Source organism: Ursus arctos, unplaced genomic scaffold, assembly GCF_023065955.2.
Source record: "Ursus arctos isolate Adak ecotype North America unplaced genomic scaffold, UrsArc2.0 scaffold_36, whole genome shotgun sequence".
Taxonomy (NCBI): domain Eukaryota; kingdom Metazoa; phylum Chordata; class Mammalia; order Carnivora; family Ursidae; genus Ursus; species Ursus arctos.
The window spans coordinates 15,792,711-15,813,750 of NW_026623050.1; the positions used below are offsets into that span (position 1 = coordinate 15,792,711).

The window sequence follows — 21,040 nt, forward strand, 5'->3', positions numbered from 1 at the left end:
CTGGATGATGGATCTTCCTAACCCAGATCTCTCTCCCAGACCACGTGTCTGCGAATGACCAATCCTGGCTCACTCATGCCTTCTCTTGTGTCTTTGCGAAGGTCTCCCGAAAGCCGCCATGATCAATCACCAACGCCTGTGGTATGGAACTGGCTTTGTCACTGCAATCGGGGTTAAGGGAGATGACGTCATCTATACCACCCTCCCCTTGTACCATAGTGCTGCGATGATGATTGGCGTCCACGGATGTATCCTGACTGGTAAGCTTTTTCTCTCGAAAGGCACTGGAGTCCAGTATACATTCATATGTGCTCCAGGGGAAAGTAATACAAACTGTGGCTACTTCCTGTCTGCCAGGAACAGCATTTAATTCTATGTTAGTAACAAGGATTTTGGCTCACACATCACCAGCAAGTATCTAGAATAATTTATGTTTTCTCATGCCTGCTTATCTGATAATATAATGCTACCGTTGTTCAGGATATCGAGGAGGAAACTTCTTTAAAATATTTTAGGTGTTCATCCAGGTTAAGACCCTTGATTCTTAGGTCCCATAAGTAATTCCCCTCTACCATTTCCATCTTCAGAAATCTGCGTGGGGAACTCCCTCAGCATCTGACTTAAACATCTCCCTTAGTTGTCCTTCCCTGCTCCCACAGCTCCTCAGCTCTGGTCGGAATACCTGGCTTTCCATCTCTTCTCTTTCCTTCCTAAATTTTACCGTTCAAATTAGAGTTGCCATCTCTTCTCCTTTCCGTAGGCTTTATGCCCCTTGTATACATTAAGGCTTAGTCTAATGTCCACCTCTCCCAGAAAGCCATCTCTAACGCTCTAAGCTAAAAATAAATAAATAAATAAATAAATAAATAAATAAATAAATAAATAAATAAATAAAACAAAACAACTTAATTTCTGGGGCGCCTGGGTAGCACAGTCGTTAAGCGTCTGCCTTCGGCTCAGGGCGTGATCCTGGCGTTCTAGGATCGAGTCCCGCATCGGGCTCCTCGGCTGGGAGCCTGCTTCTTCCTCTCCCTCTCCCCTGCTGTGTTCCCTCTCTCGCTGGCTGTCTCTCTGTCACATAAATAAATAAAATCTTTAAAAAAAAAAAAAACTTAATTTCTTCTTCCATGTGGCATTTCATTTTTTTTTTTAATTTTATTTATTTATTTGACAGAGAGAGAGACAGCCAGCGAGAGAGGGAACACAAGCAGGGGGAGTGGGAGAGGAAGAAGCAGGCTCCCAGCAGAGGAGCCTGATGTGGGACTCGATCCCAGATCGCCGGGATCACGCCCTGAGCCGAAGGCAGATGCTTAACGACTGCGCCACCCAGGCGCCCCTCCTTGTGGCATTTCATTTTAACTAATCATGTATGTATATTCAGTAACATATATACATACCACATATATATATGCATGTGTGATGGCCCAAGCCTCTGTGTCTTTCCCTCATCAACTTATTGGTCAGCCATACACTACTTACCCCAGCATCAGTACCAGCCTCCACATCGTCCAGGAATGACTGACGGGGCCTGATCATATGGCTGGGCTTTTCAAGGACAGAGGGACTCTGAGGCTCCCAAAGGGAAAACTCCATTGCTCTCACATTTGCTTAAGTACCATGGAAGAAAAAATAGTATTTAAAAAAAATTGTTTCCTCTTCTAAAACATCAGACTTTTGTATAATTAGGAGTAAAGCTAAACTAATAGCATGAAAAAATACTTCGTTTTTTTTTTTTTTTAATTTCACTTTACAACATTTCACGCCTATAATGAGGTTGGGTCTGATATATATTATTTTTACCCATATATTCTTTTCTTATTGCTCTTGTAACAAATTACCACAAACTTAGTGGCTTTAAAACGACACAGATTTTTGCTCTGTTTTGAAGGTCAGAAGTCTTAAAATCGAGGTGTCAGCAGGGCTGCATCCCTTCTGGAAACTCTAGAAAAGAATCCATTTCCTTGCTTTTTTCCAGCTTCTAGAGGCTGCCTGCATTCTTTGGCTTATGGCCACTTCTTCCATCTTCAAAACACACTATTCCAACCTTTCGTTTCCATCATCCCATCTCCTTCTGCCCTTGACCTGCTTAACTTCCTGTTATAAGGACATTTATGATTTCACTGGGCCCACCCAGGTAATCCAGGATGACCTTCCCATCTCAAAATCCTGAACTTTTCCATATTTTTTTAAAAGTTTATTTATTTATGTGACAGAGAGACAGCCAGCAAGAGAGGGAACACAGCAGGGGAGTGGGAGAGGAAGAAGCAGGCTCCCAGCATAGGAGCCCGAAGTGGGACTCGATCCCGGATTGCCAGGATCACACCCTGAGCCAAAGGCAGACGCTTAACGACTGCGCTACCCAGGCGCCCCTCAAAATCCTGAACTTAATCACATCTACACAATTCTTTTTGCCATGTAATGTACCAGAGTCACAGGTCCTATGGATTAGAACAGGGATATCTTTGGGAACCATTATGTCTTACCTCACCCGTCAAAGAACAGTTTTCCGGCTTACTCAAGACCCTGGTTCTCCATTGCCTGCAACGTTAAGTCTGACTCTTCAACCGGGCACTTCCAAGTTCTCCACGATGGCACCCCCAGCTGCTTCCCCAGGTTCCTCTCCCATGACTCACCCACTCTTCACCACTCCAGTCACAGGCCAACTGAGTCTTGGCTATCTTCCCACGCCTTCTGGACGACCCTGTCTTTATGTTTCGCACTGTTTCCCCTGCCTGGAATTCTCTCATCTTTCTTCATATTCATTACTCAAGACGTAATTCAAATCTTACCTCTTCCAAAATATGCCTTTCTCAGGCCTTACCCCCAAGCAGAATTAATACACACACACTCATTCACATTCCCTTAGGGATTCGTCTGAACTTCCTATTTATTGCACACTGACTTTTTTTTTTTAATGATTATTATATTATGTTAGTCACCATGCAGTACATCCCCGGTTTCCAATGTAAGGCTCGATGATTCATTAGCTGCGTATAACATTGCACACTGACTTTTATTAGAAAGACATCTGCATGTGTTTCTTCCCCACTAGATTGAAAGCCTCTATAGGATAAAACTGTGCCTTATGGATTTTTTTAAAGATTTTATTTGTTTATTTGAGAGAGAGAGAGAGCGAGTGAGTGAGAGAGAGCACAAGCAGGGTAAAGGGCAGAGGGAGAAGCAGGCTCCCCCCTGAGCAGGGAGCCCAATGTGGGACTTGATCCTGGAACTCCGGGATCATGACCTGAGCTGAAGGCAGATGCTTAACCGACTGAGCCACCCAGGCGCCCTGATCTTTGTTTGGAATATAAGCAATACTCAAAACTCGTTTGTGAATATAATTCATATTTAAATTTCTACCTTTCAAAAATGACGAATATAACCGGGAGTTTTTTATAGTATTTCTTTTTTAACACTTTATATTCCCTTCTCTGTAGGTGCTACTCTTGTTTTGCGGAACAAATTTTCAGCCAGCCAGTTTTGGGATGACTGCAGAAAATATAATGTCACTGTCGTTCAGTATATTGGTGAACTTCTTCGGTATTTATGCAACTCACCCCAGGTAACACTCCCCATGTTTCATTCTTTTTGAGGTGGGTAAGATGGGAATTCGCATTACTTTGGATCATGCTAGGCTTCAGCTGATGCTTACCTATCCCTCAGTTTTCAGTGTAGATTATAATTGTGCATCATGGTAAAGTGCATGGCACCGCACCTGTCGTAGAGAGGGGATTTACTAGGTGTCAGTTGCTATTAATATTATGATTGCCTTTTTACCTGTTTTCACTTCTCACCCTCTACCTGGCAGATCCTCTCCTTCCCTCTCTACCTGTCTAAAGCCTACTCACTGTCAAAGTCCGGTTCAAATGATACCGCATACATTAAACCTATTCAGGCCACTCCAACATCATTTGATTTCTACCCACTGTGGCCTTGTCACATTGCAGGTATTTGTCCTCACACCTTCCATCCTCCCCAGGCTATAAAGTCTTTGATGGCAGGGACCACACCTTGTATCCTTACTTTGTCTCATACCACAGACATACAGAAAACATTTACTTAATGTTGCTTGAATAAATCCCCATGTGGCTTTGACACCATCTGACTAAGTCTGTCAACAAGCTCAGAGCGGGTGCCTTAAGGTTACTCCAGAGGCCTTGATATACCCTGTCTGCAGATACCCAGATATCTTGAGGGGGTTCTTTGAAAGAACTTCTCCTGCCCAGTCCCTCAAGTCTTATCAGAGGCCTGGGAGCCTGCCTGAGGACCAAATCAAGGTTTCTCAACAGCGGCACTGCTGACATTTGGGGCCCATTCATTCTTTGCTGTATGGAGTTATTCCATGACTGTAGGATGTTTAGTATGGTCTTTGGCCCTTATGCGGGACGTGACAGTAGTACCCCCTCCCTCCCCTCAGGTTATGATAATCAAAATGTCTTCAGACTTTGCCAGATGTCCCCTAGTAGGCAAGATCAACCCCAGTTGAGAAGCACTAGACTAGATAATGCAGTAAACTCACCAGATTCTGCTTCCTTTAGTCCTTTCAATCATCGTAAAACAAACTCAGAGGATCCCTAAGTTGATAAATTGCTATTTATAAGCACCTGTTATCTTCAATTTATATACCATCTGCTGTGACATAGGAAGAAGCATAGGATGCTCTTGTCCCATTCTTCCCCTCCCTTCATTCAGTCTCTGCCCACAGGTCAGCTCGTCAGAGAGACCCCTCCCACGAATTAACAAATGTATCACCTCACCCCTTACCATCCGTCTCTTGGGTGACTGCTTTTCACGGTACTGTCCCTCCTGACATAGGACAGGTTTCTAGGAGTATTGTCTTTCTCCCCCAGTTACATGAACGTTCCACGCACCAGGGGCTTTGTTCGCTGCCAGATCTCCAGCACTGAGATCTGTGTGTGGCACATTCGAGGCGTCAACAAACCTGGTTGAAGGAACCTCTAAATTCTGGCCCCTGAGGGGTGCATGATTACTTTCAGCGAAGTCATATGTTTCCCCGGAATGTTTAGGCTTCGCACATACTATTCTGATTTGGGCAGCATATCCAGCAGCTTCATGAGAGTCCTAATTAGCTGTGAGCTGGATTAGGACCTTTCCCACAGCAATTTCTACTGAGGTCATTATTGAATTTTTTTCACATTAGTATCCCATCTGGCCCTCAAGATTGCATGTCTATTAAAACCCAGAAATCCATATGGGGCCCTTCTGTTTGGCTTTTCTTCTCTGCCTTAAAAGCCCCCTTTGTCAGTTAGAAGTCTCCTGGGGAAGGGTGTGTTGACTTGAGGAAAATAAACATGTTTGTGCAGCTCTTTCAGGCTTACACACACTCACACATATAAACACTTCCACCTTTCTCCTTTCTCATTATGTTGTCTCGGATGCTAAAAACCAAAATTTGATTGGGCTTTTAGATCTTCAAAATATGTTATGATTTATTGTATAATTCATGGATGATCTCAAATCTAGAAGATACGGAATTTCTGTTAGCTCTTGCTTCTCCCCCACCCCTGAGTTCGGGTTTGTCTTAAAAATACTTACGAGAATTTAAGGAATGGTCAAAGTTACCTAAAAACACCTTCGGTTAAAGACTTTTTAAAAAATGATATGAGCTTATATATAGGAAATCCTTAAGACAAAAAAAACCCACTATTAGTACTAATAGCTGAATTCAGCAAAGCAGCAGGACACAGAGTCAACACACAATAATCTATTGTATTTCTATACACTAACAGTGAACCATCTGAAAAGATAATCACAAAAACAATAACATCAAAAGAATAAAATACTTAGGAATTAACTTAACCAAGGCGGTTAAAGACGTGTATAATGAAAACTAGAAAACATGGATGAAAGAAATTAAAGAAGACATAAATAAATGAAAACACACCCCCTGTTCACAGATTGGAAGATTTAATATTGTTAAATGCTGCTACCGATAGAGACCTATAGATTCAATCCAGTCCCTATCAAAATCTCCATGACACTTTTTGTGAAAACAGAAAAAAACCAGTCCTAAAATTCATGTGGAGTCTCAAGGGACCAAATAGCCAAAGCAATCTTGAAAAACAACAACAAAGCGAGGGGATTTACACTTCCTAATTTCAAAACTTACTACAAAGCTAGAGTAATCAAAACAATATGGTACTAACATAAAGACAGACATCTAGAACAGTGGAATAGAATAAAGAGCCCAGAAATAAGACCTCATATATATTGTCAAATGATTTTTGACAAGGGCACCAAGACCGTTCAGTGGGGAAAGGACAGTCTTTTCAACAAACGGTCCTGGGAAAACTGAATATCCACATGCAAAAGAATGAAGTTGGACCCTATCTAACATGCTTATACAAAAATTATCTCAAAATGGAAAAAAGACCTACGGGTGCCTGGGTGGCTCAGTCGGTTAAGAGTCCCACTCTTGATTTCAGCTCAGGTCATGATCTCACGGTCATGAGATGGAGCCCCCTGTTGGGCTCGGCACTGAGCATGGAGCCCACTTGAGATTCTGTCTCTCCCTGTGCTCTGCCCCTACCTGAGGAGGGGCAGAGCACAGGGAGAGACAGAGTGAGACTCCTGCACTCGCTTGCTCTCTCTCTCTTAAAACAAAACAAAACAAAAACTAAATTTAAGACCTGAAACAATAAAACTCTTGGAAGAAAACATAAAACAAAACTTTAAGACATTGGATTTGGCGTTGATTTCTTGAATGTGACACCAAAGGCATAGGCATCAAAAGAAAAAATAGACAAAGTGGGCTTCATAAAACTTCCAAAATTCTGTGCCTCAAAAGACATTGTCAAGAGAGTAAAAAGGCAGCATACAGAATGGTAGAAAATATTTGCAAATCACGTATCTTAGAAGAGATTCATATTCAGAATGTATAGGGAATTCCTAAAACTCAATATCAAAAAAACAACCTTATTAAAATATAGGCAAAGTCCTTGAATAGACATTTCTCCAAAGAAGATATACAAATGGCCAATAAGCACATGAAAAAATAACATCACTAATCATTACGAAATGCAAATAAACTATAGTAAAATACCACTTCATACTCATTAGGACGGCTACTATTAAAAAACACACACACAGCAAACAACAAGCATTGGTGAGGATGAGGAGAAATTAGAACCCACATGCACTGTGGGTGAGATGTCACTGGTTCAGCCACTGTGGAAAACAGTATGGCAGTTCCTCAAAACATGAAAAATAAAATTACTATGTGGTCTATCAGTTCCATTTCTGGATACCATGCCCAAAAGAATGGAAAGCAAGTTCTCAAAGAGATATTTGTATATTCCTGTTCATAACAGCATTATTCATAATAGCTAAAATGTGGAAGCAACCCAAGTTTCCAGGAGTGGATGAATGGATAAGCAAAATGTGGTATGTACACACAGTGGAATATTATTCAGCCTTAAAAAGGAAGGGAATTCTGCAGTATGTTATAACATGAATGAACCTTGAGGACATTATGTTAAGTGAAATAGTCAGTCACAAAAAGGCAAATACCATATGATTCCATGTATATAAGCTACGTAGAGTAGTCAAAATCATAAAGACAGAAAGTAGAATGGTGGGTTGCCAGGGGCTTCGAGCAGGGGAGCATAGGGAGTTATTGTTTAATGGGTATAGGGTTTCAATTTTACAAGATGAAAGGGTTATGGAGATGGATGGTGGTGGTGGTTGCACAACACTGTAAATGTATTTAGCATCACCAATTTGTACACTTACAAATGGGCAAGATAGGCAATTTTGTTGTGTATTTAACCATAATTTTTAAAATCGGTCACACTAGAAAGCCCAGATTCTATGGATTTAAAGGAGCTTAAAGAAAGATCATATCAAAAAGATTTCTCAAACAAAAGTGGATGAAAAACTAGAACTAGTGGTGGAAGGCTCTGGATCGATGTAATCGGGAAGTTTCTCACTCTTAGAGCTGTCTAGAATAGGCTGTCACTGGAGGGGCTAACACCCCCAGCCCCAAGCAGGCAAGTCCTGTCTCAGCTGAGCAGATAAACCAAATGACCCCCCTCCACAGACACGTCACTGCCTCTCAGGAGAATCTGGGACGACGTCAGGGAGGTGGAGGCTGCTGTGCTTGTCCCCTGTCTTAATCCTATTCGGTAGCTCCTTGGATAGAGCAGAAGACTAGGGAGGACTGCCACCAGCCACCCTGAGCACCGGAAGTCAGATTTGGCTCAAGGGAAGAATGCAGTGCTTAAGAGCCAGGGCTCAGGAGTCCGCAGGCCTGCAACCCATGACTGTGTGAACAGGATAGTTAAACTCTCTCGCACTTTCCCATCCTGCAGCAGGGTAAATAATAGTACCTACTTGACGGGGGCTGTCAAAATACAGTGGCTAGCGAAGTCCCTGACACTGAGTAAATACTCAACAAATAGTAGCCATTGTCGTCATTATCTTCAGTGCCTAAGAATGGGTAGCTCCATAAGTATCATCAAATGAATCAGAAAATTCTGCTCCACAGGCAGGAAGGAAGAAATGAGAGAAGACATTCAAATTAGTCAAGCACTTTCATCTAAGGTTGAGTGGGGGTTGGATAGCAAAGCTGCTGCCTAGTGGTTTTTATACTGTTACTGTAGAAAGTTCTTGATCCATTTTACCTGTCTTCCGTTGCTATATTTGGGCCTTAGCATCCAGGGTACCTCTTTACCATGGAAGTCCAGTCTGGTTCATGTCCCACCATGTGCAGTTGTCATCTCCCGTTTTGTTTTGTGTAGCTGTTAGGGACGACGCCACAGAACAGCTCTAAATGAGGCTTTATACTGCTTGCTAGGCGTGTGACCAGGGTGGAAGGAGGAGAGGGAGAAAGAAAAGGGAACCAGGAGAGAGTTCCAGGGGCCACACATAGAAATCTTCTTGATAGGGGCGCCTGGGTGGCACAGCGGTTAAGCGTCTGCCTTCGGCTCAGGGCGTGATCCTGGCATTATGGGATCGAGCCCCACATCAGGCTCCTCCGCTAGGAGCCTGCTTCTTCCTCTCCCACTCCCCCTGCTTGTGTTCCCTCTCTCGCTGGCTGTCTCTATCTCTGTCACATAAATAAATAAAATTTAAAAAAAAAAAAAAAGAAAGAAATCTTCTTGATAGTTGGAAGGGGAAATAAGAATGACCAGAATCCTGAGACCGCAGAATAGGCTCAACTCACTTCCCTACTGTTACCTCCTGGAGTCATCTGCCTTCCCTCCAAAATTAGATAAGCTCTGTGGTCCTCTCCCAACCTAACATGTCTGTCTCTGGATCGCCTCCATTCTGGCAGAAAATAGAATGGAGGGGTACTTAGCAGCACAGAGTGGATGGGGAGTGACCAGTTTGACCTCTCAGAGCCAGGCCAGGAGCAGGAAAAAAGAAAGGGAAAGAAAGCAGAAAAACAAAAGAGGGAAAGAGAGCAGAATCAGGGAAGGTTTACCACAGAAGGTGAGTTTTCAGGGGTGCCCAGCAGCTTACCAACCGTGCCGTGAAAGAAGGGTATCTGGTTGCCTGGAATAGTGTGTGCAGAGTGGAATGGAGGAGGTACATGTTGGGAGCTGCAAGCAGTGTAGAGGGAGGCAAGATGGTTGGCAGGGCCAGGTGACAAGAGCTTTGTTGTGCTGAGACTTAAATGTGAACGTGACAAAGCACCACTAAAGGGCCTTCCATGGAAGAGTGATGGGGAGACAGTGTTTTTAGACAGTCCCTCTGGCTTCAGTGGGAAGATGCACTGGAGGGAGAAAGGCTTCTCGGTTGAGCAGAGAAATGGAGCCTCTTCCTTTCATTCTTGTCATTGGGGGCTTTCTTTTGTCCTAAGGGAGCCAGGCAGAAGTGTAGCATATTAATTGTTAAGATCAGGGACTCTGGTGGGGGCATCTGGGTCACTCAGTTAAGTGTCTGCCTTCAGCTCAGGTCATAACCTCAGGGTCCTGGGATAGATCCTCATGTCCGGCACACTGCTCAGCAGTGAGTCTGCTTGTCCCTCTGCCCCTCCCTCTGCCTCTGCCCCTGCTTTCTCTCTCTCATAAATAAATAACATCTTAAAAAAAAAAAATCAGGGACTGCAGAATTTTTCTAAGATGGTGAATGCCTTCTGTCTTTCCACCTCTTAAAAGTCTCCCCAAAACAAGGAGAATAAGAAAAAGACATACAAACTGCATCTCTTAGAAACTACAAGACATTGCAACGGGAAACTACATAGTACAGAGAGCTGAAAGATGAAGGTCACTGACGTCATGGGACCAGAGAGGTGAAACCTAAGAGACCGGTACCAACAAGAAGGAAGTCGATTGACTTCCTGAAACCTGAGAAATCCGAGGCACCAAATACAACTAGAGATAGGATGAGGTTTCAGGCTTGAAAACAGGAGGATTTTGGAAAATCTGTGTAAAAAAATAGCTAGACCTCTGCTCCCCTCTCCCAGCCTTGTAGGAGACCAGAGGTTTAGTCTTTATAGAAGACCTAGAAGAGCTTTAAACTCAAGGACCCCACAAGTGGAGGAGGGCAGGGGTGAAGCACTGAAAATAGAGATTAAGTAAATATCCCCTTATTAACCAGAGAGACCGCCAGTGCCCTTCCCTTGCACAGCTTCTAGAACTCCAGTGGCCAGTTTATGCTTATAGGCAAGAGAATCTAGAAGTCTAATTCTCAGGTAAAACTACCCTGCCATGGGGCAGTGCAGAGTCCACTTGGCAACAGCACTTCCTCTGCTCACAAAGCTACTCAAATATCTTTTCGTTGCCTTACTTCTGGATATGAACAGACATCAAGCATCAGCAGACACCTGAGGAAAGCCTCCAGTAGGAAATATCATCAAAAGAACAGAAGAGAGCATCAGTTCAAAGAGCAGGAGAAAACTTCCAAAAACTTATAATTAATATCCTCAGAGCTGTTAGAGAAAATATTCTATCGATAAAACAAGAGTAGTATGCTATTAAAAAAACCAACAAAATCCCCTAAAAATAAAAATATGATTTAAATTGTTTAATTCATAGAAAGTTTGGAAGATAAACTTGAGAAGTCTTAGAGAAAGTTGGAGAAAAGAAAAAGTGATGGATGAAAGAGGAAATAAGATAAGAAAATTAAAAGATCAATCCAAGAGGTCCAACATCTAATTGATAGAAAATTGGGAAAATAAAATGGAAAATGGAGAGGAGGCTATTATCAAAGAAGTATTACAAGGAAACTTCATGAATGGATGAAGAAGATGTGGTATATATACACAATGGAATATTAGTCATAACAAAGAATGAGATCTTGCCATTTGCAACGACATGGATGGAACTAGAGGGTATTATGCTGAGCCAAGTAAGTCATCAGAGAAAGACAAATACCATATGATCTCACTCATACGTGGAATCTGAAAAGCAAAACGAACAAATAAGCAAAAAAACAGAATCATAAATACAAAGACCAAACTGGTGGTTGCCAGAAGGAAGGGGGATGGGGGATGAGTGAAATAGTGAAGGGGATTAAGAGATTCAAACTTCCAGTTATAAAAAAGTCATAGGGGCAAAAAGTTCCACATAGGGAATATAGTCAATAATACAGTAATGACATTGTATGCTGACACTAATCATGGTAAGTAGTGTATAGCTTGTCAAATCACTCCATTGTACACCTGAAACTAATATAACATTATGTGTCAACTACACTTTAATTAAACCATAAACAAAACTTTAAGAATAATATTTTTAGGGGCATTTGGGTGCCTCAGTTGGTTAGGCATCCAGCTGTTAATCCTTCCGCTCAGGTCTTGATCTCAGGTTGTGAGTTCAAGCCCTGTGTTGGGCTCCATGCTGGGTACGGAGCCTACTTAAAAATAAATAAATAAATAGATAGATAGATAGATAGATAGATAGATAAATAAATAAATAAATAAATAAACAAACAAACTGAGGGCTTCAGAGGGGAGGGGTTGGGGGATTGAGATAGGCCGGTGATGGGTATTAAGGTGGGCACATATTGCATGGTGCACTAGGTGTTATATGCAAATAATGAATCATGGAACATTGCATCAAAAACTGGGGGTGTACTGTATGGTGACTAATATAACAAAATAAAAATTATTTAAAAATAATAATAACAACAATATTTTTAAAAAGTGAAATGAAAACAATAATGGTTAACCTATCTGTAAACAAAAAACAATGCTGAAGAGAAATAGCTTTTTTAAATTAAAAAGGAAAGAAAACTTCCCAGAGCTTAAGGACAGATTGAAAGAGCCAAGCGAGTACCCAATAAAATGAGTGGAATTTACAATTTTAAAACTACACTGGGATGAAACATAGACTACCAAAAAAAAGAGAGAGAAAGAGACAGAGAGGAAAGAGTCTGTAAGAATATTATTTGACTTGGCAACAGCAACACTGCAAGCTGGAAGACAAAAGATGAGTGTCTTCAAAATTCTTAGTAAATAGTATTGCTTATCCTAGATACGATTGCGAGATAGGTCGCAAGATCAGGTCTTCCGATCAAGACCTGAGCGGAAGGATTAACAGCTGGATGCCTAACCAACTGAGGCACCCAAATGCCCCTAAAAATATTATTCTTAAATACAGTAAGGATATTTTCAGACATTCAAAGTCTCAAAATAACTTACCTCCCATACACCCTCCTTTAGGAAGTAACTAGAGAAAGTGTTCCATGCAAACAGGAGAGTGAGCAGAGAGAGCGGAGGTCCCAGGATCCAGGAAGGTGAGGCAAAGGGAATGCCCAGGCCTGGAGAGCAACCAGTCCAGACTGGAGCAGAGGGCCAACAGGAAGCATAAAGGGACAAAGGAAATTAGAGCATCTGGTGGGTTTCACCATGAAGAACATTGTATTTCAAGGCTGTCGGACAGAGAAGAAAGACCTGTGAAAGAAACTAAGAAAAGAAACTAAGCAAATGGGCAGGTGGCAATGAATTCCAGGGGGAAAAAAATTGCCTCAAGAATTTGATCAGAGTATATTCCTTGGTTCATCAGTAGTGTGTGATGAGCAAAATAATGTGAGCACCGAATATTGACTTAACCAAAAATTGGGATATTGCAAAAACTGAAGAGAGTAATAGAGAGCTTCAACTTCCTCCAGCACAATAGAAAATCAACAAATAACCTAAAATTAATGAACCAAAAGATAGCAGTCTAAGTATGTAATTTAGAAGCCGGAGAGACGAGGAAGGAGCTACTGGAGTGGACGGTGCCTGCGTCTGGGTGGTGGAGCGGAGGCAGAGGGTGGAGCAGGCAAGTGGGGTGACGGCGTCCGCCATTTAAAAGCCCTTCGGTGCTTTGACTGTTAGAATGTTAGACTGGGCATGTGCCACTTGGTTTTTTTTGAACTAAGGAAAAGAGTTCTCTCCACAGTCACATACATTTGGATTTGAATCTTGGAGCAACTATGTTGCTACCTGTGTGATCTCCAACAAATTATTTTAGTCTGTTTGAGACTCTGATGCCTCAATTGTAATTGAGGCAAGTATTTTTTTAAGTAGACTCCACACCCAGCATGGAGCCTATTGTGGGGCTTGAACTCACAGCCCTGAGATCAAGACCTGAGCCGAGATCAAGAGTCAGAGGCTTAATCAACTGAGCCACCCAGGCACTCCTGAGGCAGCTACTTGTATTATCTATCACATTTCAGTAGGGTTCTATAGAAACTTGAGTAAGACAGAGTAGTAAAATGCCTGGCACATAGTAGTAAAGCCCTCGATAAAAGTTTTCTGTTCATTTACCTGGTACTTTCCATACCTCTCTGGACACCCTGACTTCTCACCCTTCAGGATTTAAGTGCCCTGGGTATGTCTGCCTGTGGCCTCACCTCTGTCATGTAGAACCAAGGATTTGATCTTTGTTAAAGAAAAACAAGCCGGTGATTCTTGACCTAAAATACAGCTCCCTTGAGGAGTGAATTTGGTGATGAGGAAACACGGTTTCTCCTTCAGGCAAGGAAAATTCAAGTCACACCCGGTACTCTCAGCCAATGGTGAGGAAAACTTGGGTGAGAACCAGACATCGCAGAAGGTTCCAGGTCTCCCAGTTTGTGTGCACAAACACTTGCAGCTTACAGCCCTAATCCCTTCTGCTGGTGTAATAAGATCCCTCAGTTCATCATGAAAACCGAGCTCATGCTATTGTGACTCAGCCCAGCTAACTGCCACCCCCAGGTGACAGCTGCACCTGTGAGGCTGGCCTGCTGCCCAGGCATCCGCGGCATCTGCCGCCCCCTGCACCCTAGGCCCTGCCCTTGTGCTGATGTCCGGGCCATTAACTCTCAAACAGGGAACTTGAGGGCGCCCCGGTGCACGTCCCTCCTCCTTTTACTGCAGCGATTGCACTGCGTGCACAGCACAGGTGTGGGCCCTGCCGATGGTACAGCGATCTCCGGCCTCAGTGGTCTTTCCGATCTCCTGGGGGAGGTAGACGTTCACCACCCATCAGAAAAGGAAATGATCTGAGGGGGTGATTATGGGCTGCATACGGATTTAGGAAAGTCTTGGGTTTACACACTGGAGTGCTACTTTGGAACTTCTCACACAGGCCTGGGAGCAGGCAAGCCCCAGGTCAGAAGGTTATTTTTAAGCGAAAGTCAGCGTTCTTCAAATATGTATGATGTTTTATTCCTAGAGGGGCAGTGAGGGACAGCAGTGTGGGAGGCGAGGGTGGTCTCTGAAAAGCTGACAGTCCTTAACTGAGAATAGTGCCTTATCGCAGGGTGACCCTGCAATTCACTGTCCGAGGGGACCCTTGAGAGTGAAAGCAGTGTAATTAATAAACACATCAGGACCACAGGCAACAACCAGGACTGGCCCTGACAAGCCAGACATATGGTCTCCCCACTTACAGGTACTTCGTGATTCTAAAAGGGAATACAGATAGTCCCCAACTTAGATGGTTCCACCCACGATCTTTTGACTTGAGTGGTGTGAGGGTGTTACGCACTCAGTAGAAGCCATATGCTGTGTTTCGAACGTTGATCTTCTGACAATAGATACTTCTGACAATAGATACTCCTCTCTCCTGGTGCTGGGCAGCCGCAGTGAGCCACAGCTCCCAGGCGGCCACACGATTACGAGGGTGAACAGCCGATGCCCAGACAACCACTCTGTTTTCCTGTTCAGTACAGTAGCCCATCGATTCCATGGGCTGTTGAATACTGTGTCATAAAATAAGCTTTGTGCTGGATGATTTTTCCCAGCCGTAGGCTTGTGTACGTGTTCCGGACACACTGAAAGTATGCTAGCTTAAGCTATAATGTTCGGTAGATCGGGCGAATTAAAAGCATTTTTGACTTACGACATTTTTAATTTATGGTAGGTTTATTGGGAGGTAATGCCACCAGAAACCGAGGAAGATCTATAGATTTGGTGACCTCTGCACCTCGGGAGCTGATTAACAGAATGGGTTCCCACTCGGTCAGAATGTCGAGGTGTTTGCAGGTTTAAAAGGCTTCTCGGGAAACTCTCCTGAACACCCTGGTTAAGAACGACTGGCGTGAGACCCCTGGGCTCTACACATTTCCTCCTCAGAAAGGCCACACAAGGGACCCAGTTTTTACGAGTGACCAGTGTCTGTCCACCTCATTGGTTAGGGCTCCTGAAAAAGCTTCACCACCTGCGTTTTGACCAAGGAGCTACTCAAAACTGAAACGCACCTACACTGCTCCCCGACCCGCTGCCTCCTCTCGCGCAGGACTCGATCCACACCTTGGTTTGGTTTTTACCCATCACATCAAACGCACCCTCTTACCAGAGGACAACCAGTCTCTCTATGCCAACAGCTCTTTTCCAAGAGGAACTCTTACTCCAAAGTAACTTCACAGTGACTTCACAGAAGAGAAAATAAGGTAGAAAATGCTCTTCAGAACCTTTGCTCTTGTAAGCAAAATGTTGTCAGATCCAAGAAATTAACACTCGGTGTGAAAATCCTAGTTACCAAGCACTGGCACCCATTCCGTTCCATTTCCTGTTAAAGGTCATAGAAAATTCGCAGGTTAAAATTATCCTTGTTTACCTTTTTCTCCCACCAGACCGTGATCTCCTGGAGGACGTAAATTGCCTTATTAATATAAAATATCATTGAAATTACTATAGATTTGGACATATTTGTAGGGGCCTCACAAGTGATTGTGGTTGAATGGAAAGCCCCCTGGTCCTGACTCCACCTCTCCTGCTGACACAAGCTCTCCTTTCAGTTCTTACACTCAAAACAATTTTTCCTTTGTGATTTTTATTTATAACAAAGCATATTCCTCCCAGGCCACCCGAGGCAACTGGGAGCCAGCTTCCTCTCTCTCTTCCCCTTCCCAATCCCACTGGGACAGTTTCATCGTTGTGGTACAGCTTTACCTGGGTTTGTGACCTCTGGGTCTGTGAAATGAGGACATGATCATGAGTTCTCTCTAGGGAGCTTGGCTGGCTCAGTCGCTTAAGGCTGGCTCTGCCTTCAGCTTGGGTCATGAGCCCAGGGTCCTAGGATTGAACCCCGCATCAAGCCCCTCACCCAGCTCCCTGCTCAGTGGGGAGTCTGCTTCCCCTCTCCCTCTGCCCCTCCCCCCACTCGTATTCTCTCTCTCTCAAATAAATGAATAAAATCTTAAAAAAAAAAAAAAAGAAGTCTTCTCTCCCGTCCCCTAACAGCAATGATTCGGTAGAAAATCATTCTCTCTCTCCTTGCACTGTGTTCCCAGCTTTCTTCTTCCCTGTCAAGTGAAGATTGTGGCTTCGGATTCTCAGTCTTTGATAGATCTTTCCCATGTGACCCCTCCTTTCTGGCAGTTCCCTGAGATTCACCCGCCCCACCAAGAAAACAATCAGCACATTATCCTAGCTTCAGATTGGGTATGGATTAAATGTGGGCCTCACTTCGTTCTATCAAATTATCTTACCTTGCCTTTTAAAAAATCAAAATAGGAAAGCCAAGTCTTTTGGTTATTAAATCAGAGTTCTCGCTGCCGGCCCAAGCGGCGTGAGTTGGCAGGGAGGAGGCATAATGTGTGTGAGTCACAGAAAAAGTGTCCACTAAGAGGCGAATCCATACCAACATAAATCGGTAGAAACGTAAAGGCAATCACAGGTGTGTAAGCACAGTTTTAATTTGGTCTCTCCTCCTCCTACCACAGAAACCAAATGACCGCGTCCATAAGGTGAGACTAGCAATGGGAAATGGCTTGCGAGGAGATGTGTGGAGGGAATTCAGCAGGAGATTTGGGGACATTTGCATTTACGAGTTCTACGCTTCCACTGAAGGCAACATTGCCTTTATGAATTATACGAGAAAGATCGGTGCTATTGGGAGAGTCAACTACCTACAGAAAGTAAGTACATCGGAAGATGAAAGCATGTGTAGCTGCTTTCCAGAATACAGGGACGTCTTAAAAGCTGTGTCGTACAATGTTCTTAGAATTTCACGTGGCATCAGAGCCATGGCCGATCCGTGTCACCGAGAGAGAGGATCTGCTCATTCCCTGTGACAGTGAGCGCCAAGTGACAGGGCCCTTTAATTCAAAAATCTCAATTTCTCTTACTATAATGACCCATGAGGCCTTTGCTCTCTGCAACTTACACGAAGTTTCCCGATGCCATTTATACATGTAAAGGCAAAACACGAGAAGGCGGCCAGTTCGGTAAGTTTACCACACACTGTGAAGTGTGGCGTTTCTCGTTCCTGGTCGTGTCACAGTGACCCGGATTCTAGGATCTCACAAACATTTGATTTGCCTGATTACTCCACCAAAAGACAGCTCTTATTTTCAGCCAGCTCACTTAGCAGTCTCTGTTCCCTCTCAGGCATTCGTTGCCTGGGGTCTCCAGACTGTCTCTTCGCCTGTTTTGTGTTTGAGCAGTCAGCCTTCTGGGTGACCCCCTGTTTTTCAGCAATCCCAGGAATATTCAGCGAAGGCTGAGCCTCCGCTGGCTGGAGCAGTCCCTGCTGTCGCTATGCCTCCGGCAGCCCTTCCGGCCAGGCCATCCACTGTTACACCAGAGTTCCCCGGCAACACGTGTCCCCGGGGAATGACGGGCAGAGGACAAAGGACAGGAATTTGTGTGCATAAGATATGTGCCTCGAGAGATCAAATTGCAGCACTTTGCGAACTGAGGGAACTGAGCAAGTCACTTCTGCTCCCTAGGCCTCCATCTCATGTTTGGAAAACACAGCTAGAAAGAGAAAATGTCGAGCCTAGTGCCTGGCCCAAACTCCGTATTTATAATAAGGGAAGAGGGCTGTTGAAAGAATTAAATAACTTAGGGAAAAAATCCTTAGAGGATATAGCCCAATGCCTGTCATATAATGGTCGTGAATATTTATTAGCTATAGTGCTTAGTGTCATCCCATTCCTCACGTTCTGGCCTTATCTCAAGGCATTCTCAAGCCCCAGGAAGCTCTCAGACACTGACAGCCACACCTATGCGACACAGGTCCCGCCACGGTCCTCCACACCTGTGCCATCCAGAGCGGTGGCCACTATCCACGTGTGGCCGTTTCGATTTAAATGATGTAAAGGACATTTTTAATTCAGTTCTTCATTCACACTGGCCATATTTCCCATGCTCGGTAGCCACGTGTGCTTGGTGACTGCCGTGTTGGGCAGTTCAGACGTAGAGAATTTCCATCACTGCAGAAAATTCTACCGGGCAGCGCTGCTACGGGCTGAGATCTGTTTCTTACTCCCCACTGCAACAGCGCCTGGTAAGGTCAGTCTTCTCTAGCTAGCTTCAGTTCAACCTGCACCAGCCCAAACCTCGGGGACCCAGGTAGAAGGCAGTTCAGAACAAGAAAGGGTAGGCAGCTGAGTTGATCGCGACATGGTACAAGATATCTATGTCGTTACTATTGACCCTCAAAAAAGATGAGTGGCAAGGAAACTTGGTTTAAACCAGACTTGAGGACCTTGGAAGTCAGTGCTATGTGTTACTAGTTCTTGGCTTCTCATCCGTTGATTGCCGTGTTTTATTGTCAGTTTTTCTGCTTTAAATAAGAAGATATTTTTTTAACTGAACTAAAAGGGGAAAAGATGCCCCTGCAACTGATGTGGAAAGAAGCATTAGTGACCACCCCCAAATTTTTTACGCTCTTCCAAATAAACGAGATCTAACATTGGCTGACTATGAATGCTACTTGCTTTGTAATGATTATCTGCTTAAATTATGAAAGCATATGATTGGTTAACTTATCATATAGACACTAATATAAATTTAAAATGGACACAGTCTTCCTGGCTAATAATTACTTCTTAATACTGTCATATTTAGTAGGAAAAATAAGAGTAGAGAATATTAGTAGAGAAAATAATATTAGTCTCACTGAACTACATAAATTTAAATTCTTATGCCTTTGAAATGTATATGTGAAATATGGTGGAGTTTTCATCATCTTATAGCCATGGGCATGAAATAATTATACCACTGAACCTTAAATATGTTGGAAAACGTGTGGGAACGTGAAACACCTAACAGTGACATACAGGTTTTTAAAACCCACTTGTGATATGTCTACCAAAACACATGTATGAGAGTGCTCACAACAGTACCAATTCTAGAAGTCTAAAACTAGAAACAATCCAATTGCCAGTTCATAGGAAGATAGATCAATTGTGGTATATTCATACAAGGAAAATCCCGTGGCAATAAAAAATAAACCACTGGGGGGAAAAACATTAGCGTGGTTAGATGAGTAACAGACATTATACAGAGTGAAAGCCGCAGGACAAAACCGTATACTTCGTGTCCTTACCTCATTTATCTGAAGTGTAAGACTAACTGATGGTGATAAGTTAGGATAGTGGTGGATTTGACAGAAAGGGGCAAGAGGAGACTTTTGATGGTATTTGGAAATGTTTCTTTCTTGGTTTGGGTGGTAGTGACGTATGGACGTGTCCATATGTAATTTTATCAAGCTGGGCATTTAGGATATGTGTACCTTTTGTACTTAACGTACTATACCACAATAAAAAGGAAAAGATGTGAAGGAATTTGTATTTAAAATGATAAAATGATATATTTTGGGGCGCCTGGGTGGCACAGCGGTTAAGCGTCTGCCTTCGGCTCAGGGCGTGATCCCGGCGTTCTGGGATCGAGCCCCACATCAGGCTCCTCCGCTATGAGCCTGCTTCTTCCTCTCCCACTCCCCCTGCTTGTGTTCCCTCTCTCGCTGGCTGTCTCTATCTCTGTCAAATAAATAAATAAATAATCTTTTAAAAAAAAATAAATAAAAAAATAAAATGATATATTTTGGGGCGCTTGGGTGGCTCAGTCGGTTCAGCGTCTGCCTTCAGCTCAGGTCATGATCCCAGAGTCCTGGGATCGAGCCCTGTGTCCAGCTCCCTGCTCAGCCAGGGGTGGGGGTGGGGGGCCGGAAGGGGGGTTTTTTCTGCTTCTCTCTCTCCCTCTGCCCCTCCCCCTCTTGTGTTCATGCGTGGACGCGCGCTCTCTCTCTGTAATAAATAAATAAAATCTTTAAAAATGAATAAAATAAAATAAAATGACATATTTTAATTTTGCTAGAAAGTCATAAGCTACGATCTGATTAAATACGATGTGGAGAAAGATGAGCCTGTGCGAGATGGAAATGGATATTGCATCAGAGTCCCCAAAGGTACGGGCGAGTTTTGTTCAATTAACCTGGGTTTTTTTCTTACCTTCATCAAGTGACTGTTAAGAACTAACATATCATTGCTAAAATGAATACATGGTAAAATTTTTTCAAGTGGGAGAATAAAAGAGATTTATGTAAGTACCCTCAGAAACAGTGACAGAAATTCCAAAAGGTACTAATTTACCACTACATGTAACATAATTATACTTTGAAACCTAGTTTAACAATTTCCTGACTATGAGGTATTTTGTGGAAAGGGATATGTAATTACAGTTGCAAAATATAGTTCACTTTAGAGGGTCTTTACCTCCCAGCTTAAAATACTGTGCGTTTGTCTAATGATGTGTGTAAATCATTATTCAGTAAAAACACTAGTATTTTTAGAATTACAAATGTGTGGCCACCTAGAATTCTGTATTTGAGTGCACAGAGTTCATGTGCGTGTGTGCGATGTGTATGCATCA

At 43.3% G+C, this 21,040-nt stretch overlaps 1 protein-coding gene across 1 annotated transcript in view; it reads left to right on the forward strand.

The window, feature by feature from the left end:
- SLC27A2 (solute carrier family 27 member 2) overlaps positions 1–21,040 on the forward strand; it is a 46,107-nt gene that overhangs the window by 15,328 nt on the left and 9,739 nt on the right. The window contains exons 3-6 of the mRNA XM_048219119.2: positions 102–260; positions 3,438–3,562; positions 17,104–17,298; positions 20,486–20,576. Coding sequence (XP_048075076.1) covers positions 102–260; positions 3,438–3,562; positions 17,104–17,298; positions 20,486–20,576 — 570 coding nt within the window. The remainder of the gene's footprint in view (positions 1–101; positions 261–3,437; positions 3,563–17,103; positions 17,299–20,485; positions 20,577–21,040) is intronic.